The sequence below is a fragment of the Phasianus colchicus genome, chromosome 10, assembly GCF_987193195.1.
Source record: "Phasianus colchicus chromosome 10, bPhaCol1.hap1.1, whole genome shotgun sequence".
Taxonomy (NCBI): Eukaryota; Metazoa; Chordata; class Aves; order Galliformes; family Phasianidae; genus Phasianus; species Phasianus colchicus.
Window position 1 is genome coordinate 22,448,623 of NC_143445.1, and position 27,787 is coordinate 22,476,409.

Sequence of the window (27,787 nt, forward strand, 5' to 3'; positions counted from 1 at the left end):
TGGTATTATTTTACCTTCTGTGGGAAACTGCTCATGGAAATGACTTCTTTGAGTATGAGATGAATGATTTATTTTGTTCCATCCTTTGATATTAGCAAAGAGGAAACAAGTATATGTTTATTATGGGTCAGGACTATATTCTGTCTAGTGCATTTCTGGGAGCTGAGATTTGACTAGTTACAATCTCAAATTTTTAATTTCATAATTAGTCATCTAGCGAGAGTTTGTTTGATTAAACTTAATACTATCAACAGATATGTTTGTAGCTGTGCATCTGAAATGTTTCTGGCACTATGCTAATTATTCACCTATCTCTGTTAATGAAAATTACTTTAGGGACAGGTGACATTATGCAAAATGTTCTCTTTTTCCTTATATTGAAGCCTCCGAATCCCAAAGTTCCCCAGTGCTCCCTATCAAAGGCACAGATGCAGTCACATCCATGTGTTCTCTTGCTTCTTACTCTCCCCACTCCACCTTCTCTGTGACATTCAGTATCCATGTTCTCTCCTGACACAGAAACAAATGCATGTTTATAGGGTATGGGGAGAGAGCAGCTGGGGGCATGCCACACAGTGCCAGAACCATTCCTACTGCTCAGAGCCAGGCCTCTGCCCCAGGTGCCTGGCTTTAATGGAGGCATTATTTCATCTGCAGCAAGAGGCTGTCTGCTGCCGTGCTATGGGATTTCTCTTCTGCAAAACAGATAAAACTACAAAAGTCTCTGCTGCATTCCCAATTTGAACTCTTTGACAGTATCGCACTTCTGGATTTCATCAAGCAAGAAAAGCATGAAATCGATAAGGAGGATGGGAGCTGTTAGCTTTGGCCTCAGTTCTCTGGGGAACTGTTTGTGTGTTTAAGTATGACTTGTATGTATCAACGCTTCTAAGACTAGTCTCTAGTAAAGAACTTAGATATTTACAGATATTCATTGTGACTCATCAAGTAAATGATATTCATTTTCTAAATTAGTACTGTATGCCTGTCAAATACATACTTCCCAGACAGCTGTGGTCCATTAAATGTATAATTTTCTTTTTAAGAAAATTAAAATTCAAAGCTAAAATGAAACATTGGGGCAAATTTTTAGCAAATGGAGATTGGAACATTTCTCCAGTGAGAAATGGTAGTAGGTGGCTATAAAATAAATATTTTTGGGTCTGAGTGGTTGGAAAAAGAGAATTAAATAGAGCATCCTGCTACCAAAAATAGTACAGGTTTCTAGATAACTTTTTCTCCATTTATGGTTTCCAATAATGGATTTGTCTATAAAGGATGATGGCAAGGAAATCTTTGGGACCTTTAATTCAAGTCTGAAAACCAGTATCGGCTCTACAATTTATTATTTGACATAGCAAAGATGACACATGCAACTAGTTGGAAGACTTTAAGGGTTCTGTCAATTTTGGATATGACATATACTCACGTGAATCACCCATCTGTGCTTTCAGTGATGTGGACTAATATTCAAGACAATAGTATTTCAGATTATCATATAGACGTAGTGCACAGTGTGCTGAATTTATAAATTCAATTCTTCCTGTCTGCATGAAGTGAACTCCGCACGCAAATTAGCAATGGATGGGCAAGTTTTATAAAACTATGAAATTGATTGCATCAGGAAACAAAACCAAAAGTCTTACTGGGTTTCATGTGGGGGAAGGGAAAGGGTACATCCCCTCCTGCTCCTTCTCTGCCTCATCCTAATTTCTGGAAATTGGAGTGGGATTCGTATAAAGATTAAATTTTTGATGGTGTGAGAGTCGTCCTGTAGCTGTCTGTGTGAGCCAGTTATCTGAACATCTATTATTATTTGCAGAGATGTAGTTGCTAACATCCACGGTGCTGACAGGTGCAAGGGTCTATGTTTAGGTATTACATTTTCCTGTTGGCTGCACTGACTACTCAGGTTATGCATGAGGAACTAGATTTAGTCTTGATAGTTCAAAGCTAACTTATAAAGTTGTAGCTCTTTGCCTGGAATCCGGATACCCTGCTGTGGAACTTTAATAATGTCAGAAAGTGGTTTTTTTATTTGTCCTTTACACAGACATTAGCCAGAATTTGCAAAAAACAAAAGCTGTGGCCTGCTATAGATCTGAGAAGCTCTACAACAGAATGCCATGGGATGGGATGAATTCAAAGGCTAAGACTTGCAGGGAAGGAGAATGGCAAAGGACAAGTCCTGTAACTTCTATGGGAATGTGCCTAGCAGAGGACTCAGCATAGCTCAGCTTGTCAATCTTTTTAACCCTTTCCAAAACTGCAGTGAATCCTAACCTTATGTTTACATGGTTTTAATTTAAATATAGTACCAATTGCGAAGTTATTTCCACTGCTTTATATTGAAACATTAACACTGTTTTTTTTAACAGCATCTGGCAATATAAAGCTGAATATTAAATTCATTAATTTAAATGAAGAGCTCATTTTTCTTAATCTGTATAGAAGTCTGTCTATAATTATTTTCAGAAAATTTTAGATTATATAATAGTGATTAAAAAAAAATACAACTGTTATCTCAAAAACTCAAGATATCTGAATATCACTATTCAGTATTGTTTCCAGGAGACAATAAAAGAAAAATAAACAATTATTTGTTTTTAGGAAGTTACTATCAGTAATAGGGTCCTTTTCTCTTGCTTTCAAACTATCACTCTTTTTCTGTCAGATATCCACAAACTGTAAACAGAAAATCCCAGGAGAAAGAGGATTACCTTAATTTCTTACTTCAGAATGCATTTCTACAACTTTCTCCTACGTTTAAGTCAAGAAGTTAATATATGCTTAGCACATCTGAAAATCTGAAGGCATGATTTAAAAGCTCTCAGAGTCTCCTAAGGCTAATTAAATCAACACCTTGTTTTCTACATTGAATCCATTGCATTTACATTTTGCTTAATAATCCTGTAGCTAAATAGCCAAAATGAATGTCTAATATTACCAAAAGTTAATTGAACCTACAGTGATAGCAAACCAAAATCTTAAAGGAAAATTGTAAACTTAAAATGTTGCCCTCAATTGTGGGAAATCCAAATTGTTGATGGTAAAGTGAAAACAAGGACTTTTATATATTTTTTTTTACAATTGAATCCATGAGCAAAATCAATCTTTGCTTTGCAGGAAAAAAGTATTAGCAGATTGTTAAAAAAAAAAAAAAACAAACGTTTCTCTTTCTGTTAGTTTAATAGTCTACAGTATTGTTCTGTTTGCAGTTTTTGCTGTGCTTGCTGTAGGAATTTTGCTCAGCAGGATGTAGCTTGGGTTATTGTGATATCTTTCTGTGAGCTTCTGTTGACTTGGGGAAGAGTCACAAGGAGTGTTTGCTCAACTATTTTCAGAAGTATCCCCATGGATTTGATATTCTAATCATATCAGGGACTTTTTTTTTTAAAGCAAAAATTATGATAGTAATTATCACGAAAGTGTGATTATAAAAAATCTTAATGCTCTGTGCAGTTGTTACATAATTCCATATTAATTTAGCTACAAGTTGTTATCAAAAGGAGTAGCATGAAACCTTGGACCGTCATTTGGTAATTCACGCTATTTATGTAAATTCTCCATGTTTGTTAGGAAAATAAAATACCTCTTACCCCATCAGGATCAGCTTTTAAAACACAGAAATGTAGCTCAGTATAAAACATCTGGTAACTGCCCTTTATAATCATCCTAAGTAAGCAGGCTTCTGAGATGGGAATTAATTAATAAAGAAGAAAGGGAGAGGGTTTTTATTTTTAGTGATGAGAAATATTGTGCTTTTATCATTGTGCATTGTGGTGCTTTCCTACAGAAAGTGCTGTCATTGCCAGTAGATAAAGTATTAGAAATGTTATATTGTCCCAAACCCATCCACTCTCACCCAAGTGGATCTTGTGAAATGGAAGCAAGATCTATTCTGACATTCTACTCTTAAGTTTTTTGTGCTTTTGTAAATAAGGTATTATGGAGTCAAACTTGACATTTTGTAAAGCTGTTTTATTTTGATTATCATTTCCTGTTCACCAGCTTCAGTCAGTTATTAAGTAGTAGGCATGAGGGGGAAGTTTCTTCTAGAAAGGTGTTTGAGCCTTCTATCCTACTGTAGGAATCGATGGTATCTGTGTAAATATGTGGTCCCTGGTATCATTGCTTGTCTGTAAGTTCTGCTACATTAGAAGTGATGCACTGATTTCCCTTCATGCTCCATTCAGTATAAGGTTTTTTTTATCTATCCATTTGGGAATTCTTAATATAACATGCAGAGCAAGTGAACTGTGGTTTCAAAACAAGTACCACACTAATATTGAAAGCATGTCAAGATGAAAATGATTTCTCTTATGACAAGTACTTGATCCTACGGACCTTCAAGAGCTGGTTGTGCTGTTCTTGTTTTGTGACTGTTCCATTGCTAAGATGTTCTGAGTTTTTCTACCTTAAAATTATGCCCTTCTAAAAATACAGTTTGTTAATACTAGAAAAAAAATTGAGGCAAGGCACTCTTCTTTTGACAGCTTTTTACATAAATGCTGCCCCCTCAGTTCTCCCATCTCTGTTTCTCAGAGCTGTGCACTTTGATTCTTTAAAAAGTGTGGTAATGAGAGCAAATAGAATTATGTTTCTCAAAGTTGGTGACCACAGTTCCTATTTAAAGGGCTTTTAAGGATTCCTTGAAAGCTTTGAATAGTGGAGAAATATCTGACTTGGAGTATCTATTCTTTTCAAGATCGAAGTTAATGGAAAGAGGGTAGTTTTGAACACTAACATTTTAGTATTGGTACTTACTGATTTTTTTTATGTATTTCTATTTATATTTCAGTAATACTCAGAGCTTCAGATCTGTGGGAAGAACCTCTGTTAAAATGGTACATAGGAGAACCTGCCTGTGTATGTGTGTGTGTGTACATATCTCCATGTAGTACATAACTAAAACAAAACACTGACCTTTGCCTTTCTGGGAGAAACTTAGTAGTACGGCTGTTTTAAGACATTTAAGTGTGTCTTTACGTGAGGACAGGCATATGTTTTCACAAGTGTTATCTCTGCCCCAAGATCCCAAGAAGCAAATGTGGATCTAACAGTGAAAACAAGGAAACTCTGTGCCACAGGTACCAGCGTCAGCATTAGATAATTGGGAAAATGTGGACAATGCTGAAGACAGACCTTTACAATTAACAAATTACAGTTCAGCCTAATATAACCCAGTGTTGTGACTTGGCGTAGGTGACGTTTTCCTTGGTTGTTCATTATGGAGTCAGACTTTCTTATCGCTGCTGAAGAATGGCAAGAAACATAGCGGTTTGGAGTTGATACTTTAAAGAACTTCAGCTCAGTTAGGTGGATGGAGAATTAAGTTTTACTGGTAGTAAGGAACTCACAAAGAATAAAGCTTGTTTATGATCTCTATTGTATGCGGGATGTTAAAAATACTGCACAGGTTACAGTAGCACAATGAAGTGTGGAACTGAAAAGCATGTAGCTGAAAACCAGAAGACATGAAGTACACTGGAGAAAGAAGGTGAACTTATTTCATTCCAAACTTTGTCTAAAAATATTAGGCACAATTAACTTGATTTCTGCAGTGTTCAGTTACGTGGTTACATGAAGATACTTTTGCTCTGATTAGGATACAGAGCTAGGTCTTGAGAGCCAGACTGTAGGCTCAGCTGTGCCATAAACAAAACTACACAGATGCTGTGACAACAGCCTCTGCAGTTAGTAGAATTAGTTAGGGGGAAGGCTTCTCTAGTACAGGGCAGACTGACAGCATTTGGCTGAATAATTTTTGATTCCACGTTTGGGAATAGAAATTCAAACATAGAATAAGAAATTTTAAGAACAATTTTAATCATCTTAGTATTTAGGGTAAAGGGTAGCAGACAATGTTTTGTTATTTCTGAATGCCAGTATTACCTATCTGCAAGAAAATAATACAAAGAGTACAAAAACGTCAACAGATAGCTCAAACACTACCATTGTTACTGAAATTGATGGTATCTTCTTGGCTGTCTCTCTTCATGTGTGCTTGAAAAGCATCCTTCACTTATTGCATCCTGATTTGTAAAACAGTACAGTGCTGTACAGCAACACTGGGGACATATCTGAAAGAATATGAAGATTAGTATTGATACTAAATTGATAGCAACTGTAAATTTTAATTTTGGAATTTAAAATTTGGATCTTAAAATGACTTTTCAGTTGTATGGGATGAGCTAAACACTACTCTCCTGGGCTTGTGATCTAAAATGAATTCATGTCTTCCTAAAAATTAGGAAGCAAATTGATTAATGTAAATTATGAATTTAGCATGTTATTTGTGTCCACAAATAGAAAGTAAGGTGTCTACGAGAAGAAAAATAATTTGATTTCATCACAAAGCTTTGATATTATGTCCAAGCGATTCATATTATTTGTTGATTAGATTTATGTTCAGAATAACTGATGGAAGTTTTACCAGGCACAAAATTTGGGATGCTCAGTACCAGTTAACTTCAACTCTGAGTTGACCTCCTGGCCACATGCAAATAGGAGCAGTTCTGTTAATGGTAGTGTTAATGGTAGTGGATCTGTCTTTACATTATTAGGAGGTTTAGCCTGTTGACTTCAGAGAACTTAGCCAGCAGCTTAAAGTTAAACATGTGCATGAGTCTTCATTAGGATCTGAATTGTAGTCATTACCTATAGAGAGAGAAAATTGATTCATGATCTTGAAGTTCAGGTGGTGGAGCAGCTGTGTAATGTTGCATTCAATTCATTATAGTGGTGTGTCACCCTGGAATGTGAGTGTCTGTTAAACAACATGAATTATTAATACCAGTGAAATATTAAAAGCTGCATGGACGTGATACAGGTTGGTGAGGTTGCACAAGAGTGGTGGATGCTGATGATAACTGCTGTATGACAGTTAGGGATTTCATTCTTCATGTCTGCTACTTTCCCACCTCTCTCCTCTGGATGCACTCCACCTGCAGGCTGTCTTGTGAAACACATGAGTTTTATTTTTCTCTGTCAATGCTGGCCAACAGAGTCCCAGCCTGTTTGAGGCATCTTTTTTGCTCATAGGTAATCCCGATGGGAGGAACAGCTGTAGCTTCACACAGGTGCCTTCTCCTCCTCTTACTCCACTGGAAAGACAAACGAGTAGCTTTTCCTCCTCTTCTTACTCCACTGTAACCTTTTTTTTTTTTTTTTCCAAAGACTGGAACAGAAGTCAGTATGTTTTCAGAAGCTACTGTGTCTGGAATAATTATCAGGCTGTCAGTTCTCTGAATTGCTTCTTCCTTGCACTAAGGGTACTGAACTCAGTGCAGTCTGAGTTTTACAATGCAAACTTGTAAGGATTAACGGATAACTCATCTAGGACAGCAGCTTTGTACTTTGTTAGGAAAAAAAGTGCTGACAAACTTCACCGGTGGTTTGTGCTGCTTTGCAGGGTGAGGTGAAGCAAAGCTGCTCTCTAGGGCTGCCCAGTGTGGGCCCATACACTGTGTGCTGCTTCAGGGCTGAGTATTTGGGTCATGGGACGCTGATGTTCTCACAGTGATCTGTACTTATCCTGCCTTCTTCTCTAGTAGTGCTGCATGACTCCGTGTAAGGCACGTCACGTAACCAAAAGCCACCAAGAAAGGTTATGAGATTTGTAGAGTGGGAAAGGGAATGGGATTTAAAGCCTAAAATGAGGCTTCATTTAGGCTTTTCCATATGGGATATGTGAACAAAGAGTGCCTTTGCCTTGGAGAATCTATTGAATTTTGGACTGCACCTAAAAAAGGAAGCAGAGAAGTGAAATGTTATTCACCGTCATGGATTTTTATGTCATTTAAATTCATGCAAATCTACTGTTCAGTAATAAAGTTCCTTCAGATTTAAGGGAAATCAAGATCCAACTAGTGTGATTAATCTTGTGAATAAAAAGGTTTGGGATTAAACATTCTTTGTGTGACACTTCAGCAATATGCTTTTATAAAAGACACAGCAGGAGTTAGTCTTGAAGTGTCAGAATACCTCCTTTAGTGACAAAGCATTTATACATTTAAATTTTCGAAGAAAGTTGGCAACCCCTTTGCGGGTTCAATTTGCACCTGTCATTCACTTGTAGATGCAAATTTGAGTTACTTGCAGCTCTAATTACAATACTTGATTGTCATCACAAATCAGGTAGGAAGAGGTGAAATGATCGAGGTTTGTGCTGTCATTTGTTGTTAAAACATGAGTGCAAATGTTATCATCAAAAAGCAAAGACAACCGGAGCTTTGCCCTGCTGATAGTTCTACAGATAAGTACGCTATGCAAATAAAAGGCGTTTATAGGGAGAAATAAGAAAAGCAGGGCATGTGTGGTGAAAGCAAGGCAATAAGTGATAATATAAGGTGGATTATTTTGTCTGTTGCAATAAATTATGATGGCAGAGGTTTTTTCAGTTTAGTTTTTCCATTAGACCCAGCTGCCATTTGTACATCTAAATATCATTTCTATAAGGAATTCTAGTTCTTTTTCTTCTGCTGACAGCTTTATAATTTCCAAATGAACAAGATGATATTATAATATTATTCATCAAATGACTATTGTGCTGCATCTTTCCAGTTTTTCTTATAAAGGTAATGACAAACTATTACATAATTATGTTTTAATTTCAACATATAAGACTTGGATTTTTTTTTTTTTAATTCTCTTCACTAAGAATGTTGAGTTCTGACTGTTAATTATAACTCATCATTTTCTTTTAAATTATAAAACATAGGTAAAACACATCATTGTGCTTCAGCTAACATCCGGTAGGTGGATAATTCAGCACTGATTTTTTTTTTTTTGTTGTTCACCTGGAGGGCTTATATTGCACAAAAAAGATAGTTCAAATAACAGAGGATTGGTTATTTTGTACTTCAATCTGAGTAGTGCCTAAAAAGACAAGGTGGCTTCACTTGAGATTTTTAATTTTGAATTTAACCAAACAAATAAAGGAATATTCAAAAAGTTGCTTACTTAAGATTATATGTACGTCTTTAATCTTTTAACATGTGCACTAAGAAGTTCCATGGAGTTGCAATCCATTCAGTGAATTGTTCTCATAGCTCTTCTTTCAGCAGTGTTCCATTATCTCTCCTCTTTCCCTTTCTATTGAACAGACACCTCAGATCAAAGGATGATTATTATTGTGGTGATTTCTAAATTGCTAGATCCGAAGAATCTACTTAACCTAATATAAAAGGTCCTTTATTTGTTCTGACTTTTCTCATTACTGAAGGAGAACTCTTTGGCCCAAACAATAGCTATACACAGAAGAAGAGATGTATTAAGTTTAGGAGATTTGTTCTGTTGTTTTACAAAATGGTGTCAACTTACACTATCACTTCTTATGATGAACAGCTTTCCAAGGCCAAGAAGCTAATGACATCCCTAACGTCCATTCCTCCCATGCGCATCTGGCCTAGAAGGCCACAGCTAATTTCTGCTGAATCAAGAATTTATAATCAGCTTTAATGTATTTGGGAGCTAAAGTACATTAGTCCTTCATCAGAGGGAGTGATAAGAAACAGTATTAGTATTGCTGGACTTTAATTATTTCTGAGCACATAATTACTCTTCCGTTAAGTGGGTAGGAGTTACAATACTTCTTTCATTTTGAGCAAAGGAAAGCCACCTGTGAACATGCAGTGGTCAACTGCAGAGATTCTTCTCCCTTTCTCTGTGAGGCAGAGAGAGAAAGAAGAAAGCAGGTTTAACCTGTGACATCTTAAAAATAGCTCAGGTAGTCCCTTTGGAAAAGGATTCTGAGTATGGTGTGTATTGCGGCATGAAGATAAGGAAGATGGCTTGAATTTATACTTTCACAGAAACTCAGAACTGTATAAATAATAAAATCAGTCTGATTATTTTTAGTAGATAATCCAAATAATGTTTCACTGTATGGTGAAAGTGATAGTATGAGATTGGTCCTTTTTGTTATTTGTTGAAGATTTGACTAGGTAAACTTAGAAGTCTTTTCCAACCTTAACGATTCTATTATATCTAATGCTCTGTGCAACTGTTGTTGAGATTTGGAACCATAAAGGCCAGATATATACATATTTTTTTAAAAGTAATACCAATTGTTGTTTCATCCAGAAAAGAAACAGTTCCTTTCTGTGCAAGTTATTTGGAGAACTGTATGCTGTTTGCCTTTCCAGATACTATTTTATTCCTTTCTGGTGACCTTTAAAAAATTAATATAGAAACCAGGTAAATGATTTGTGTGTGTATATCTTAAGCTGTGCCCAGTTCTCCATTGCAGTTAAATGCATAGCTCTAAGAATTTTAAGCTAATTCTTCCTGTACCTGAAAACCTGCCATGAAATAATTATTCTTTGCATGCATCTTTTACTTTCATAGTTTTATTCTTTTGGAAGTAAGTTGCTGTGGTATGAGAATAATGGGCAACAAGTCATTTGAATGTGTGTATTCAGATATGATCATGATATCTACATGCCATATATTGTAGGGATTACAATCAGGGCTTCTGTTAGAAAAAGCTATTGTGCTCACTACAGAATGGTTGTTGCAGTTGTAACTCTGAAAATGCTTGTGTTTAATTTCTCGTGTATAATTCTAGTGGTTCTGTATTTAGAATAAGTTTAAAGCTATACTTCTGGCTGATGCAGTAATTGAGGTATTGAGTTTTGGTTCTCAGTAACATGGTCCTGCTCCTAAATTCGCAGCTAAAATCTCATGGTGCTTCATGGGTTGTTTCTGTTTCTCAAATCCATGCACCTGTACGAACATTTTTTATTTTTTTTAAATGCATCACTCAAATACATAGTATTTCACCAAAAACCGACAAGTTTACTTCTAAATGACTAATATCCTGTAAAAGAAGAGCTTTTTCAGTGCAAATGTTATAACAATGGTGCTCAGATTTAATGCATGTCTCTTGCCTACATCTACCGCAAATATCAGCACATACCGTTCATCTTCTTTTGTTGGTGTTTTTGTCTATTGCTATTTTATGCATGAGATGGTTCTTGTTTTCAACTCTGTGCTTGGCTGGCTTTTTTTTTTTTTTCGTTACTTAGTCCTGTGTTTGTACTGATTGCTTTTTTGCATGCAAATTACAGAATGTCATGGAAATGAGAGCTCTGAAAAAAAAGAAAAAAAAAAGAAAAAAAAAAAAAGGAAAGATAATGCTGAGTTCCAACTGTCTTTTGTTTGTGCATAAGTGTGTAAAATATGATGTGGAAATATTTTCAAAATGGCCTTTGACTTTCCTTCTGGTGTATATTTTTATTACTCAGTAAAAGCGTGGGCATTTTTCCCACTGGAAAATGTGATGAATCTATTAAGACTTGTTAATGATATAGTGCTGGGCATGAAAAAAATGGTGTTGTAAACTATTTATGGAAGTAAGAAATTATTATAGAGTGCATTCTGCCCAAGCTAGAAGTGCAATTCCACACTCAATGTAACTTCTGTATACTGTGGTGAAACCCTGGCCCCATTGAAATCAATGGCAAAAATCTTTGTTTTCAGTCGGTCTAGGATTTCACATTTGTTTTGACTTTACATATGGATTTTCATGGTTCTTCACAGACATCTCAGTAGGTGGTCAAAGGTTTCAAGGGAAACTACAGTTCCATTGAAATGAGAATGTAATAAATGTATCAAAAAGGGAAAAAAAAAAAAAAAAAAAAAAGCAGACTTTATTAGCTACCTCATTGTATCAAATGAAAGATAATTTGACATTTGTCTCCATTATTCCTAATAAGAAATGTAAGTGCTTCTTTATAGTTTATTACAGTGGGTATGCTTTTAGTAAACAAGCTTTGATTCTTCATTTAACAAAAATAAAGCACTGGGCATGCTTTGATTCTTGTGCTGGTTGTTTCTAATAGCCATACCCCTAGGGAAGGCTCTGCAGTAATATTTAAAAACATAATGAAAAATTGGTTGTAAGAAACTAAGATTTCCCTCCTTGCAAATGCTTTTCTTGAAACGTCCATGGGAATTTAATATCATTGTTTTTTTTCCTCAGTCTTGTATATTCTTGAATTGTCTTTTTTCCTCCATTTTCTCCGTTCTCAATCCTAGGTCCCCTTACAAAGAAACAGACAGATGATTTAGGTGATAATGACGGTGCTGAAGATGAAGGTATTTTTTTGCCGCCAAACTGATTTGCATGACAAGGATCCCTGAAAATCTTTTTTCTCCCCTCTTTTTTTGACTTCTTGTCTTCTTTTGAAGAGTTTTTTTTTTTATTCCCATTTTTGATGTGTTTTGTCTTCTTGCTTGTTGTTATACATATATATATATATTTTACATTTTTTAAAAGAAAATGTCGTTAAGTTCTACGTTTTGATACAAAACAGTAACAATATTTAAAGCAGAGGGTTTTTTGTTTTCTTGAAATGGACTTTTGATATGTTGCATTCCACCTTTTGACTCAATTTTGTCCATTCTATTTGAACTAACACTCTTTTAAAGTTTCTCTGTACACCTTTTTGCATGTTTTCTAACCCTATGTATTTCACCAAGTAAAAAGATGTTTCTTTTTTTTTTTTTTTTTCACTGACTGATATCAGTTTGATAAACTTATCAAATATTTTGTTCGTTAAAGGAAAAATACAGAAAACTTACAAAGTGTCTCTTAAGCAACTGAATCTCCCCAAATACAAAACCTTCTGCATTTATAGTGAGCTGAACAAATACAAGTAATTGCACGACTGTCCCTGTAGAAGAGCGGCAGCCCTGGAGCAGCTGCAGTACTTGCAGTTGGTGAGGCTCTGCACAGCAACTGTGAATTCAGTGGAGCTAAACTGATGTCATCTAAAGGAATCTGATCCCATCTGTTTTCTGCAAGTATACAAAGATAACTATCTGCTTAGTGATTCTGTGTTCCTTAGAATCCCTATTACCAAGTAATATCAAAATTTGAAATGTCAAGCATACAATTCTGTTTATGAATTATATCTTTTATAAGCTGAGCAGATTTGATTTTTGTTCAAGGCAGTGAAAATGGTAACAAGGGGCTCCATCTCCTGAGCGGTCTCCTCCTTTCAATTAGATTTATTTCAAAGTTCTGAATCTTAAGCACGTACTTTATATTTTTTATGGTCAATGAGTAAAACACATATGAGCCTGGTAGTTTCTAATTGTTTCTCTGCTAACATTTCTTTTTTTGGCCAGATATTATGATAAAGCCTAATTTGTAAACAGTAAGGCTCTTAATAAAATGTTAATCATTGAGTACATTAACTGTTCTGGTCTTATCACAAAAGATCAAGGAAGGGAACTATGAGCATTGAGCTTCTTAGCCAATAACAGAACAGAGACTTTACGTGTAAACTCACAAACTTCTCTCATTTTCCTTGATCCTCTTCTAAAGTGGAAGTTAAGTATGTAAATGAAAGGCCACCAGCTGGCCCAAGATTTGAAAGATCTAATTGAAAAACCCATTTGAAAGCTCTCACGCTATTCAGAACTGAGTATGGCAATTGAGATCCACTTAGCTCTATGAGTCCAAGTCATTTTTACGTTAGTTCATGACAAAGCATGGCAAAAGATATTCTTGTGAATTCTCTAAAACACGTTACATTGGATTAGCCACTCTTAAGAGTGAGCCTGTCTTGTTTTAACAATACGTTTCAAGAAACAGTTTGAAACCTGGTTTATTCATCAAGTGGACCTTAATGGCTCTCCTAATTTGCTGTATTGCTGCCAGGACAGATGCTAATGCCTTAACATTTGTTGAGCCGGTGTCTAAGTAGACACATTTACAGGATACTACTAAAACAGTTTGCTAAAATTCAGCAGTGGCTGCTAGCAGAAAGTAGTTTAACACACAGTCAAATGAGAGTAGGGATCTCGGTCTTTGGAAAACCAGCATCCATCTCAGGGAAAACCCAAATCCCACCTCAACAGCTGTAGGAGAGACAGGACCGTAAGAGCACAGCAGTCAAATTAGAGGAAAAGAAACACATTTACAACATTAATAAATCTCTGTATTTTATGGGACTGGGATTAATTTTCTCTGGCATACAAGTGGCAGTTTTGTTCTCCTTTCCATGCCAATAGAAGAATGCAAGCATTAATTAGATGTTTGCTACTTCCAAGAGTCACAGAGAGACAGGGCAAGCTTAAATTTTTATGACCAATAGATGCTGAAAGCTGCTGGGGATGTCTGCTGGGTTGGTAGAAACCATGTGTGCTGAGGCACAGCGTTTCACTGTCTCTCAGGGCAGGAGTTGCATTGGATGCCCCGTGTTTTGTAAACCTCTTCTCTGCACTGGAGCTCTTACACATGTTGCATATCCAGAACTGAGGAGTTCACAAACTACCTGTCATGTATTTAGATATGAGTATCAGGACAGAGAAAGGAAGTACAAAAGCCACCTTACTTGTCTAGATTTTTGATCTGCCCATTAAACACTTTTCCTTTTGCAGTATGATAGATTTTTATATTGATTAAAAATTCAGTTGTGATACTGGGAACAAAATATACCCAATGCTAAGCTGAATTAATGATGTAGTTGGAATTAGGGAGACCTGGCTCGCATGGTGAGAAGGGCTGTCTCACATAGCCACAGAATCCAAGCTACATAAGCAGATGTCCAAATGATTACTAAAATGCCAGAATGGTTTCTGTATTACTTAGGAATTTTAGAGCTCCCACTTACATTCGCTGTAAGCCTTTCTCAATGAAAAATCTCTCATAACAGCTCCTTGGCTTAAATGCCTGGAAAATATTCTGTTGTGTCATTCACGCACCAAAGTTTGATCAGAAGATTTCATTTTAAAACAGTGTTCAATAATCCTACTCCTAACTGCCACAAGTCACTACCAGTATTGCTGGCCAAACCTTGTCAGCACAAGTGCTGGAATCAGCAATCAAACATGGATCTCTGCTATGTGCTGCAACCAGTAGACCAGGCTTAATTAGATCATTTTTCATTTTTGTTTTTAAAAGACCCAAAGGCAGCAGTGCACATTACCAGCTAATGATCTGCGAATTTGCTGTTTAAAAAAATGAAGGTGTTTTCAGATTTTACCAATGTGAAATGTGTGCACAGTCAAATTACATGAATATCCTTTTTCTCCCAATCTGATAGCATTCTTGTTTAACCCTTCCATGGGATTGCTTACCTGTTTTTCAATAAACATTGAATTACCTGGGCAGGCACCAAAAATATGAGTGGCAGAAAGACCCTGCAACCAGTGAGCATGTTTGAATTTTTATAGCAGTGGTGGATTTCCCTATTTGCTGATGACATTCAGGTAAGCAGTATCTAGCATAGAAGCAAAATTTAAGTCATTCAGCTGTTGAATAAACAGCACCTTCCTCATTCATGCACACAGTCTAGAAGTGAAGTTTGGTTTAAAAAGCAAAATATCTGGGTAATGTTAATAAATATTTCTACCAGTCTTAATTTTTATAAAGCAATACTTAATTTAATATGGCTACAGGAGGAAAAAAGAATCTCTTTATGCACTCTTATTTCCTGTATGCTAAAATTCCTAGCATGACTTAATACAGCAACACAAGTTATTAATCAGACTACATACTCAGTGATCACAACTGGACTTCTAAGTAGTTAGTGCTGTATTAAATATCCATGAAGGATTGCTCGCAAATGAATTCTTCTCATCCACCATTCTGTCATACACACATTACTTAGAAAATCAATCTGTCAATCTTAGATCCTTATTTAGTCCCCAGTGTTATCTGAGCATCTCAATTTTTAATGTATTCACTGTCACAACATCCTTCTGAGATAGAGGAATGCTATTATTCCATTTTTAGAAGTGAGGAATACAGACATTGTGAAGAATGCAGATGCCATGTCCACAGCAAAGCAGGGAACTGTCAGTGCATGCCTCGAAGTGAAGGCTGCAGTGTAATTGCTAGATGCATCTATTCTTCCCTTCTCCGTTCCAATCCCTCCTGTGAAATAGGAGACAGATTGGGAACAGATGTTGCTGTTTGTTCACAGGCTGTAACTGTGATCATTCTGATCATTTAGTGTGATGCTCTGCCTTACAGGGGCCATTGAACTTCATAGAATGAAGGAAGTTCTTAGTCCAGAGCATGTTTTAAATCAAAAACAAAATTCTCTCTTCAATTTTAAATTGCTAATGATGCAAAATCCATCTGCAATTTCCTTCATATGCTTAACAGACTGTGGCTTCACTGGCACAGGAGAAGAAAGCATTTCAGAAATCAGGATCTTTTCCAGAAAATCCTATTGCTCTATTAGTATTAAAATAGAGTAGGTTGCTAAGTTTAGCTTTTTGTCTGCTTTCAGCTGTCATGGTAAGAAATGGGGAGAGAAACAATCTTTCCTTCTGGCTCTAGTTGTAATTTTTGGACCTCTAGAAATCAGTGAACAGCAGAACACGTTCATTTACCTCACAAAGCAACCACAAGTTCCAACTATAATTACAGCCTCTAATGAGTTCCATCCAGGCAGGAGTAGCACAAATTCCGACTCCTATGTACAGATTCTCATGTTATTTGCATATTAAATTTTGGCAATGTTATTTTCCACTTACACAGAGAAGATCAATTCAGACGATGAATGCAGTGATATTATTAACAGTTGAAAAAAAGCATAGTAAAAATTTTGACAGACCTTCAGTTTAAGGACCTCTTTGGGGCTCTGCTATATTTTTATCAGTGTTGAGTATTGCTTGTACAGTGAAGAGCCTCAGCTTTTGCATTTCTAGCCATCCTTTAACAGCTTAAAATTGCTGCTTAGCTGGCCATTGAGATCCCACTGTAATTTGAACATGCTCCAGTTGCATACCTGTAGCAGCCTTCAAAAATTCCATCCCTTTTTTTTTTACCTTGCAAAAGAAATATATTTTTAATAGACCTCCATCAGGATCTCAAATCCCTTTCTTTCAGGCAAGTGTAATTAGGCATTCCAGGGTACCCCAAATGATCCTTTGGTTTCACAGATACAAAAACAAATGAAAGAAAAAGAGTTATTCATATTTAACTCAAATTTGATGGGTAGAGGCAGTCTTTTAATACATGAAGTATGGCTGAAACTTCATTGCATTCTCACCAGAAGTTCAACAGATATTTTAGCAGTCTCAGGCCACCTAGTTAATATCACAGGTTTAAAATATAATATTAATTGTACTTTTACATATTAGTACTGATAAGGGCACTTGCTAATTTATAGCATGCATCTATGAGGCATTTGATGGATTTGAACTGCAAGACCGCATAATTTCAATAGGCTTTTAAACAATCAGAGGTATTGCACTGATTGGTACTATGCTCCATTAAATCTTTTAGGAAAAATGTTTGTGAAAGTGCACCACTTTTATCTGACTGTGATCAGTGTGAGGAATATATAGGTTTTACAGTAACCTACCTAAAAGTCATCCACTGCTTCGGTGTTATTTCAGGTTCCAAAAAAGAGGAAAATCTGCATCACAATTTCACAGTTTTTATTTAGAAATGAATTTTTTTTTAGAAAATTCCAACTTTTCATTTAGCAAATACTGCTCGTGACATCTACAGTAAACTGCTTGTTGTTGTGAGTTGTATCCCAGTGAGATTTCTTCCTTCCCTGTTTTGATTATTTTCTGCAAATTATACTTAAGTCATGTGGCCAACTCACATGAGCTTCAAATGACTGAATGTGTAATTATGTTTTGTTATATATGACAATAGTGGCCAATATTCACAGTCAGACCCAGTTCCCTGTTGTGTGATATAACAAACACAGAATAAAGAATAGCCCCATTCCTAAATTGCCTGCAATGTAATTAAGAGCTGGCATAAAAAGCAGTTGCAACAAACATTAGGAAGGTACAGAGGAGAGATGATGGAAATCATAATAAGAAAGTTAATGTATACAGCATATAAATAAGATCATTCACAGCAATATCGTAAGACCTACTTATATGTTTTATAAACTAGCACTTTAAAGCCAAACAAATCATTGCAATCAAAACTTATCTTCTGTGTGAATAAAAACAGAAGAGTTGAATTTGAGAAGCGTCTTGGACAGTGCTACCACTATGTGTCTCTAAATTACTTGTGTGTCTTGTTTAAAGCAGCACTTTATAAAATGTACTGTCCACAACTAAATTAAATTGTATCTAAATCTACATTTCTTGGATGAAATATCACATTTGTGCCCCAGTTATTTAGGCCTGTTTACAGCAAGCTTCTTCCATGAATAACTGCTCATCTAATTCCACGAGCATCTATTATTAATGTGTGTGAGAAAATGTAACTGTGGTTAGCAGAATCCACTACTGAACAACGTGAGCACAAAGAACTGCAGTGATCTCTTTGAGTTGAAAATTAGCCTTTCTTTATCTGCCTGTAATGTTTACAAACATAGTAGTAACAGGATAACAAAAATATGGCACAGGCAGAATTTACTCAGAGTAAATTTTGTCTGATTTTAGTCATGACTGCGTGCTTTTCTCAGAAGAAAGACACCCATTCTTTTTTAAATATCCCAGTATTGTTCCCCAGATAAACAGACCAGTGCTACCAACATTTCATTACCGTTCACAGTTGGTGCTCTGTAATTCTATGTAATTTTAATTAAAGAAGAATTCCGAGACAGTCTCCCCCTGTGCTACCACCAAGCATACAATTAAGTGTGTACAGTTTCTGCTGGGAACAGTCAGACAATGATTTCAGATTAATAATTTATTATTACTTCCATAGCTGTACCAAATAATAGCAATAATTAAAAAAAAAAAAGGCACAGGCTATGAGCATGCCATCTACTGAAAACAGTGTGGGAATTTCAAAATATTTCTTCCTTGGTGTAGATTTTAAACATCGGGAGCTTACAGTTCTATCCTATGGACACTGAAGAGAAGTAACTCCTTAGCACTGCAGTCTGAAAATTGCTTGTTGGAGGGCCCTACCTGTATGCTTGGATGACGAAAGCAATATAAGCAATTTCATCATCGTTTTGGTCTTGGATAAATGATTGTTCTAATACTTCAAATATTGAAGATCCAATTTCTGATCTTGACCATTCTGTCATTTTTCTTCAAATTACAATCAATATCAAAATAATAGTAGCACCTGGCTTTGTATAAAGAGACACGTCTGTGCTGATCTTTTCCAGCAAATTTTAAAAGCGTGGCTTTTAGTTTAACTGTCCTTCCCTAGTCATCCTTACAGTGCTTCAGAACAATTCCTGTAAGTCTAGAGTGATCTTACCTAGTAGAATCTTAAATAAGATTCATCCAAATTGAAGGAATCAACAATACATTTGAGATTTTTTCCGATGCTGAAGTGAGTAATCAGGGAATTCACTTGAATGCTCTCGTAATGACAGAAACATATTTGAACCAGAATATGCACTGCAGTTCCTCATTGGGAAGTTTTCATCTGCTCTCTTGTTATTGCCTTTATTTTTAAGGACTGTTAGAATGGAATATTAAAGTTTATGTTAGATGTGGGGAAAGACTTAGCTAGTAAATTAGCTCAAAATACAATTTAATCCAGATAAATGAAAACTATAAGGTTGCATTTGAGTTTTTTTTCTTTCCAATCAAAGAAAAATAAACTTTTAAAAGCAAATGTTATTCCACCAGTCCTCAATTAACAATTTCTTTAAGTTGGTTCTTAAGAGCAGTCCTCACAAGAAGCAGTGATGATCCACGTTTTCAGATATTCAAGATGTTGTCCTGAGTAGATGCATCTATCTGAAAATCACACAATTTGAGGGTGAAATGATACCCAAATCAATGTCCTCATTAAAAAACAAAAACAAAAAGTGTTCAGGCTATGCAGAAATGTGCTCGTAGTGGCATTAATATATATTTTACATCTAATTCAGCAGGAACACAATCAGACCACAGTCCCATTGCATTTGAGCAAGTGTTACCATTTTCAATCCCTTTCTGCTTTACTGATGCCAATAAGTGTTTCAAAAATATGAACTCTAGTTGTAAGTTTCCAAGACACAAGGAAACACTTATGCTGCCTGCCCATTTTCTTATGTCAAGATGTTGCTTGAGAAACACTTCAAGAAAAATAACCTCACTAAAAAAATAAATAAGTAAATATTGCATGCATCTTGTTTGACGCTTTCTTGAGATAAAATGTGTCTTAATATTTTTTCCAGACATTCGGGACAGTGGGGGACCTAAGCCTGTGATGGTGTATATTCATGGAGGGTCCTACATGGAAGGCACTGGAAATTTATATGATGGCAGTGTTCTAGCAAGTTATGGGAATGTGATAGTCATCACAGTCAACTATCGCCTTGGGGTACTTGGTAAGAAGCTTTCAGTTTTCCATTAGTCCCTGATAAGTGTAATGTGATTCGTGTTATACATGAGGTACTCTTCAAAAAAAAAAAAAAAGGAAAGAAAGAAAAAGATTACTGATACTGTTTTCTTTGGTTTACAAATTTGTCAAAAAGAAAAAAAAAGATTTTTTACTCTGAGGATGAGATAAACAGCATTGCAAGTATTATTTGTGTTGTTTGGTTTGCATTTAGTGATATCAAGCAGGTGTTTCCATTGCTGAGCTGTTCAGACCAGCTCTTGTTTTCTGTGAATAGTGGCAATGCTTTAATTCATAGATAGGTGAATTGTATATACATATATATAAGTTAAGTCATAGACAATAATGTTTTCTGTTGGAAGTGATTAAGTTTTGATTACCAAATTTTTTCATGCTTTGAAAAAACTAAGAACTTTATAAAAATATTATTTTGTAAGAGTTATACTTTATACCTATTTGTTTTGAGCTCTGTTTGTGGTTTTGAAACGAATTGTGGTTAGAATTTAAATATCTCCAATATTTCTTTTCTAAACCAAATTATAGAGTGAATAGAGTTACTTCTGATTGTTTCAAACATGGTGAATAGGATATGCTGATGATACTGGTAGACTTGACTGGTATGTCTCTGGTTGGTTGTATTTCTAAAAAATATACTTTCTTATTTGTTCACCATAGTCACAGGTATGATAAAAGTCTGATAGGTCTTGTGACAGTGATATGATTGTTTGTTTTGTTCTGCGTGTTCTACTGCAATGTTACTTGCTAAGGCTCCTGCAGGTAGGATTTCAATTCTCAGATATTTTGAAAGTCAGAACAGTAATTTTGCAATAATGCAGTAATTTACCTTGTATTTGTAAATAAGTGTTCCCTGTAACATCTGAAGTAGCTTGATAAGCCAGGTGTCATTCAGAGCAGCAAGTTGATTATTCTGAAGATCAGTGAACTCTATTTTCAGTTTGTGGGCAACAGCAAGGTCTGCTACTCTGTTTTTCTTTTGTATGGACATTTTATTTCATCAACACTTTGTTTCTTTCTGTTTTGAAATCAATTAGCATAATAATTGATTATTATTTTTTTCTGCTTCATCACCTCTGTAATTTATCTCCAGTGGTGCCATTTGTATTGTATCTGAAAACAGTTCTTTTTTAATTGGGAATGGATTTTGACTTAGATTTTGAAGACCTAATCTATGGAAGTTGCCTTTTACAAAGGATGGAATATATTCCAGAACAGTCAGAAAGATGATTGTTTGTTGCTGGACTTATCTCCTTAGCATCTGGTTGGAGGTTTCATTTGTGATGTACTTCTTTAAGGAAGAAAATACTAATATTTTGCATGTTTGTCTTCCAGTTTACTTTGGGTCCTTAGGCATATATTAGTGCTGTGGTTATTGGTCTGTAATCTGTGACTATAAACAAACAAGTGCACTTGTCCTTCATATTTCAAACATTTATCTGTACTTTATACCAGAAGGGTACTCTGTTCAGTAATATAGTAGCCATCATCTGAAGGAATTGTTTATTTTTATTTACTAAATTATGTAGTCTGATTCCTAAATTTACTTGTAATTGCAGTGTTTGAAAGTGCTCATTGCTTGAAAGATGAAAATTTCTTCGTTAAATGTAATGGCTTTTCCTTTTGGAATTTTAAAACTGATCCCTGAGGTAACCCACTACTAACATCTTACTGAGCCTGGGAGGTTTCCATTTGTGTTCGTGCTTTGTGCTTCTTTGAACTTTGTGTTCTTTACAGAGCTTTCAAGGAGCAGAGTGTTAATTTTCTTTCAAGTGGGACCTATTGCAGTAAAACCTCTAAAACTCACACCAGAATCTGGTGATTGGAATGTGTACTTAAGATTACTTTCAAACCAACTAAAATAATCCTTTATCAAGTTTGTAGTGTTTTCTTAGTAAAATAAATGTATTTATTAACTATATATAAAAGTTAGTCGGGTATTTTGTTTCCAGTACAATGCCATCTACCAGGTATACAATAAATAATGGTTACACATCTCTACATAGGCAGCGTAGAAACATGCTAGCAATCAAAAAAAATAAAATTTGCACAGTTTGCATTTTTTTCCAGGTTTCTTTATATTTCTTAGTGTTTAGACAATTGTGTAATCATACAAGATATCAGCTTTTTCTGTTTTCAAACTTGTACTTATCAGTGTACAGAAACAATTGTCCATAATGGGACAGCAGAATATTACTCCTTTCAGTGGCATTAAAAAAGACATGCTCTTACAAATGCATAGCTGACAAATTCTCAGCTTCCCTTACCTGACTCACATCCCATAAGATTTAGCTTCTCTGTCCATTGCTTGTGCGAAGACTAGATGTCACTTCATTGCTGTGTAAAATGCCTGGCTGTACGGGGAAAATAATATAAGGATACTTTCTTTGAAAGGTAATATAGAGATTCTTTCTCCTCAGGAGAAGATTTAGGGACTATCTTCCCATTTCTCATGTCTGGGTTTCTTCTATCAGTCTTTGTGGATGAATATCTTAATACAGATGATCCATGTGTGTCTTAGGAGTTCTGCCATTGGTTTAACCAGGGTTCTCCCTGTGACATTTCTTAACAAGAAATCCAGTTAAAGAAATGTTTAGAGTTTTTGTCCGAACTGATAGTGATGGGAAGGGAGGATATGCTATTATATTGGATTCTTTTCATTATTGTTATTAAGTCCATAGCAGGCAGTCTTGGTACAGTTCAGAGTATTTTCTTGTTATTCTGAGCTGAAACAATCTTTGTCCTGTAGATTAATCTGCTTGAGGCAGTACATTTTATAGAGATGCAAGATTTGCTTCTGTCTAAAATTTTAGAATGCTTAGAAGTGGAATGTCTTTGGTAAAGATAATAATAAAAATTGAAGTGTGGAGCAAGTGCATTTAAAAACCAAACAAAAACCCTGAGAGTTCTCTGACCCAATTTTGTCTTTGTCTGAAGGAAGTCTGAGAATGAAAGTCTGTTAGAATCTTTCCTTAGATATTGATGAGATGGAGTAGAGAATTGTTTGCCCTGGAAACTTGGGGACTACTGAATAAGAAACCGTTGGAGACAGACTATTTATATCTTCTTTACAATCTTTTTAAATGCGAGTCTTGTGCAAGCAATCTTTTCTAGTGAGTAGTCTGATGTCCTTGAAGGACAGCACAGAAGTAGGTGCAGACAAATTTTTATAGTTTTATAGCTTATTTTTATGAAAAGACAGATTGGAAGATAAATTTGGGTTTTGAACTCAACTAAATTAAGTTCTCAAATGTTTATCTAAAATATCTTCAGCTGGTAAAAAGGCAGGAGCTTTTTATTTAAATTTCATAAAAGAAACGTAAAGGGATTATAAAAAGAGTTTATTTAACATCCAGGCAAAGATCATGATAGATGGATTTAATACCCCCAGTGCTGTTTTCTATGTTCTTTCTTTTGAAAAGGAGAAGCCAGCATTGGCTTCTTCCCCTTTAGTTTAAGTTTCCAAGAGGAAAGAGAAAGTTGTAAACTGATTTATGCCAACTGAATATACATTTATTCATTTTATTAATTTCTATGTCTTGCTTTTGATTATCTTTTGGCCATTGGAGTTTAATCGATCTGAAAGAAAAACATTTTTAATGTAGTTCACGATTAAACTGAATTGAGTGATGGAAGAATAATTCAGAGGAATCTTTAAGTAAACCACTGCTTTAAATTTCCCAATTTTTTCCTCTTCATGAGGCAATGGTTTTTCCCACAGAAACAGTGAGCTGTCATTCCAGGGTTTTTTTTTGGCCATTTTTTACTTTTAATGACAGTTTGTAATTATTTGCGCTTTTACTGTAGCACTGTGTTTGAGAGGCCTGGTATCCTTATAAATATTAATTCCTTATTTTGCCAATAATTGAACTTAAATCAATGAGACTCATAAGTACAGTGCTTCTGATACAGAAAAGCCTGGTTTGCCCACAGTTTGAAGCAATACAACAAGAAAATTGTTGCTTATGCACAGAGCTTTTGACAGGAGCTATTCTTAGAGTCCTATTGTGTTCTTCAGCCTAAACTTCAATTTTTCAATAGTTTGTTGTGTCAGATGGCTATGGTGGGCTGAAGCAGTCATGTAAAATAAAATACTGAAGCAAAGGAAAGCAAAGCAAAAACACTGCAGCGAAAGTTGTTTCTTACTTTTGTTAGCAACTGCAAGAGCTTTGTGAACAATGAAGTGAACGGAGGATGAGTCTTATTATGCTTTAACATTATTTGTTGCTGTATGTTAGAATACATGTGTTTGGAAAATAGGCTTGAAAATATATTTTGCTCCTCACATAATACAGCCAACCAGTAATATGTTATCGGAAAAAGAGTGACGTGAAATACAAGACAGCTCTGCAGTAAGTGTTGGGCAATTTGTCCAAGGCCCTGCATTTCTGCCATTACCCATGGGTTGAAGAACTACTTATTTGACCATTTGCAGGATCAAATGTAGGGATGAGCGCACATAGCAAAAAAAATCAGAGCAATTTTGAAGTACCTGGCCATTTATCAGGGAAGTTGGACTAGCTGACCTTTGCATGTCCCTTCCAACTCAAATGATTCCGTGATTTCAGGAGTCTAGTTCCACTGTGATTGACTGGAGGACATTCTCTTGTTTTCTTTTTATTTTCTTTCCTAAGCAGAATAGAAAACTAAATTATTTCAGTGTTTTCAAATTAGATCTGATTTATTCTGTGTTAATCTAATTTCTTAAACTGTTTGATTCTTTTTTTTTTCTTTTTGGGTAATCATTTACTGAGTATTATTTCCATCAGAAAATGTTTTGCTTTTGTTTTTTTCTTGCCTTGCCTTTTCTATCATGGTAATAGTACTGAAAATATTAAACGAAGATGTCTTTCAAATATGTTTTCAATACGCTCAATAGATGCTTTCAAATATATCTATTAACTTTAGACATAACCTTTTCAAAAATTGCTTCATGGCAAATGAGAACAGTCTTCATAAAGATACTAACTAGCACCCTGTGTCATTTAGGTATTTTTGCCTGTATAATTCATCGCCTGTTCTGCAATCTGGTGAACTGTCTTGCCCCTCAAAAATAAGCCTCCTCACCTATCCACATTGTAGTAACTGTTCAGTTTATGTAACAGTAGAATAAGGTTTGTGTTAGTTAGACATAAGAGGGAGAAAAAAAAAAAAAAAAGCTGAGATTATTTGGCTGCATCGCTTAGACTATGAAACTTTCCTTTAGTAGTTCACGATTTAATATCCAGTAAAATGGGAAAATGTTTGATCATTAGTGACTGTGACAAGCACATCCATTACCTTTTTATGAAACCTTAAAGATACTATCAGGAGATGGCATTTCCTTCCAGCTTTTCTTTACCACGAAGAGGTCTCTGATGAGCCTTTTTCTAGTCTCTCTTTACTAATATATTTGAGCAGAAATGATAGATGAATTGAAAATTATATATTATTGCCTAATTAAAAGTACATTACACTGAAAGTAAAGATGGAAAATTAATAGCAAAGCACATGAAAATGTGCCGTTGAAAATCATTCATTTAAGTTTTCTGAATTGGATGAACATACAGAGAATGTGATTCATAAATACTTTTGGGGACCCTTGACAGCTTCATAACAAGTTTCTATTAGATATAAAAATATTAACTTGTTCATAAATGAAATTTTATCATTTTGAGGTGACACAGAAGGGAACTTGTCCAGAAGGTCTTATCTGACCCCACCGTATCCCTGAGCATAGCTGTTTCTTCATATGAAGCACTCCAGATGAATTTAATACTGGATAAATAGAACAGGCTAAGATAAAAAGCGTGCTGCAGCTTTCTATTCCCTCTGGTGACATCCTTCACACGGTCTGATTTACACGTAGCATTCTAAAAATGTATTAGACAATTCTTATTTAATATAGTAGGTAACCTCAGGTCAGCACAGATTCTAGGAGGCCCAAGCACAACTCATCTAGATCTACAGTGTCCTAATTTCATAGATCTGCTAATAGAATTAGCATTTGGATCTCAAACCAGCTCTAATTAATGACATTTTAGTGGCTTTTTTGTGAGCTGGTATCAGCCAAAGGGAGTCATGTATGCAGTGAAGCAGAGAAAGGAAGATTGCCACACTTGAATCTGTACCATCAAAATGACAAAATGAACTTGAAGTAAACAATAGGTTATTGACTAGATACATTTAAAGGGTCAACTGCAGTGCACAGCATGCAAGATATTTATGAAATGGGAACCCTGAATATATAGTGCACTTTTAAAATAAACCATATCTTTTCTATTTGTGCTTTTTCTAGCACAACAAATTGACATTATCCGTCTGCTTAGATAGATGAATATATACTCACTTCTTTATTTTTCAGGGCACAAAGACATTATTTTGTTTGCCACTGTATAGGTTTCTGTCTTGGTACAGGTACCTTTTAACTAACAGGTTTGTTCTAATGTTTATCATTAGGCTTCTTTTTTGGTAAACAAAAAATAACAAAAAACAAACTTAAAAACTATTTGTTTTGGTATAAGAACAGTTTGTGTCATTGCTGTAAGGAGAAATTGGTTTTTAGTAAGATAAGTTCCCTTGATCAATATTAATTCATTTAATAAAAATATTTCAGTTTTGCCAGATTAATCTTTGAACTCATAATAAACTTCAAGTTGTGAAATAGGAAAGAGAAAGTGCTCATTGAAGACAAGTTATGGAAATCTTACTGCCTCAGGAAAAAAAAAAAATTGAAATTTTTGACCCTATTATTCTACATGAAGTTTGTAATTCTTACCATCTAGTTATGTGCAGTTACCTGCACTTTCCTCTAAGTAATATTTGACCAAATTACTTTTACACTGTCATTTATCCCTGTGCATAACTTCTCATCTACAGTATTACAAATGTTTCGTGTATTCAAAATGTGTTATCTTCTAGACAGCATCCTAAGCCTTTGGCTGACTTGTGATGAGAGACCTGTTAGGGCACCAAAATTGGCCCTGTCCCCAAAAACAAACAGAATTTTCCAGTATGCCACACTTCCCAGGAAAGGTTCTGCAAGCCAAGAAGTGGGAATAAATTAGGACTTCAGTGCAGTGTGATCTCACCACAGAGCATTCCAACACTGAAATAATCTTCTGATTTTCAACCAAGGCAGAAAGATTAAGAAGTTATTAAGATCATAATAATGTAACATTAAGAAATATGCTATACCTCAGCATGTAGATTATATCTCCTCCCAGATATAGCACAGTTAGCACAGAAAGCATATTTTTGAATCCCCATTTCATTGTATTTTATTATGTATGTGAAATAGTCACGACTTTTCTGATGTTTAAATGAAGCAGTTTGGTATACTTCTGATCCTTGGAAGCAATGGATAACATAACAAGGAAACAAGGTTCTTGACTGAAAATGTTGTTCACGTTTTTCAACCTATTGAAATGCATAATACTGCTCAAATTTTATGTTTTCTGCATGTGTGATGTAGTTTACAATTGGAGGTGCTAGCTCAAATACTGATTTGATGCTTCTTTGCTGTAATACCTCATGATACTTTTTGAATCAATTGAGCAAGCT

The 27,787-nt window shown here is 35.3% G+C and overlaps 1 protein-coding gene and 1 long non-coding RNA gene across 5 annotated transcripts in view; one reads left to right on the top strand and one right to left on the bottom strand.

Moving 5' to 3' along the window:
• NLGN1 (neuroligin 1) overlaps positions 1–27,787 on the top strand; it is a 276,854-nt gene that overhangs the window by 78,405 nt on the left and 170,662 nt on the right. For 2 of the 4 annotated variants that reach the window (XM_090147721.1, XM_090147722.1), the window contains exons 2-3: positions 12,043–12,102; positions 20,067–20,219. In XM_090147721.1, coding sequence (XP_090003847.1) covers positions 12,043–12,102; positions 20,067–20,219 — 213 coding nt within the window. The remainder of the gene's footprint in view (positions 1–12,042; positions 12,103–20,066; positions 20,220–27,787) is intronic. The other 2 variants (XM_090147723.1, XM_090147724.1) reach the window with 1 other exon arrangement.
• Positions 19,533–27,330, bottom strand: LOC149916667 (uncharacterized). The gene is made up of 4 exons (XR_016469781.1): positions 27,003–27,330; positions 24,738–24,874; positions 22,513–22,599; positions 19,533–19,644 (listed from the first exon to the last, which is right to left on the bottom strand). It is a non-coding gene; the product is annotated as an uncharacterized LOC149916667 (long non-coding RNA).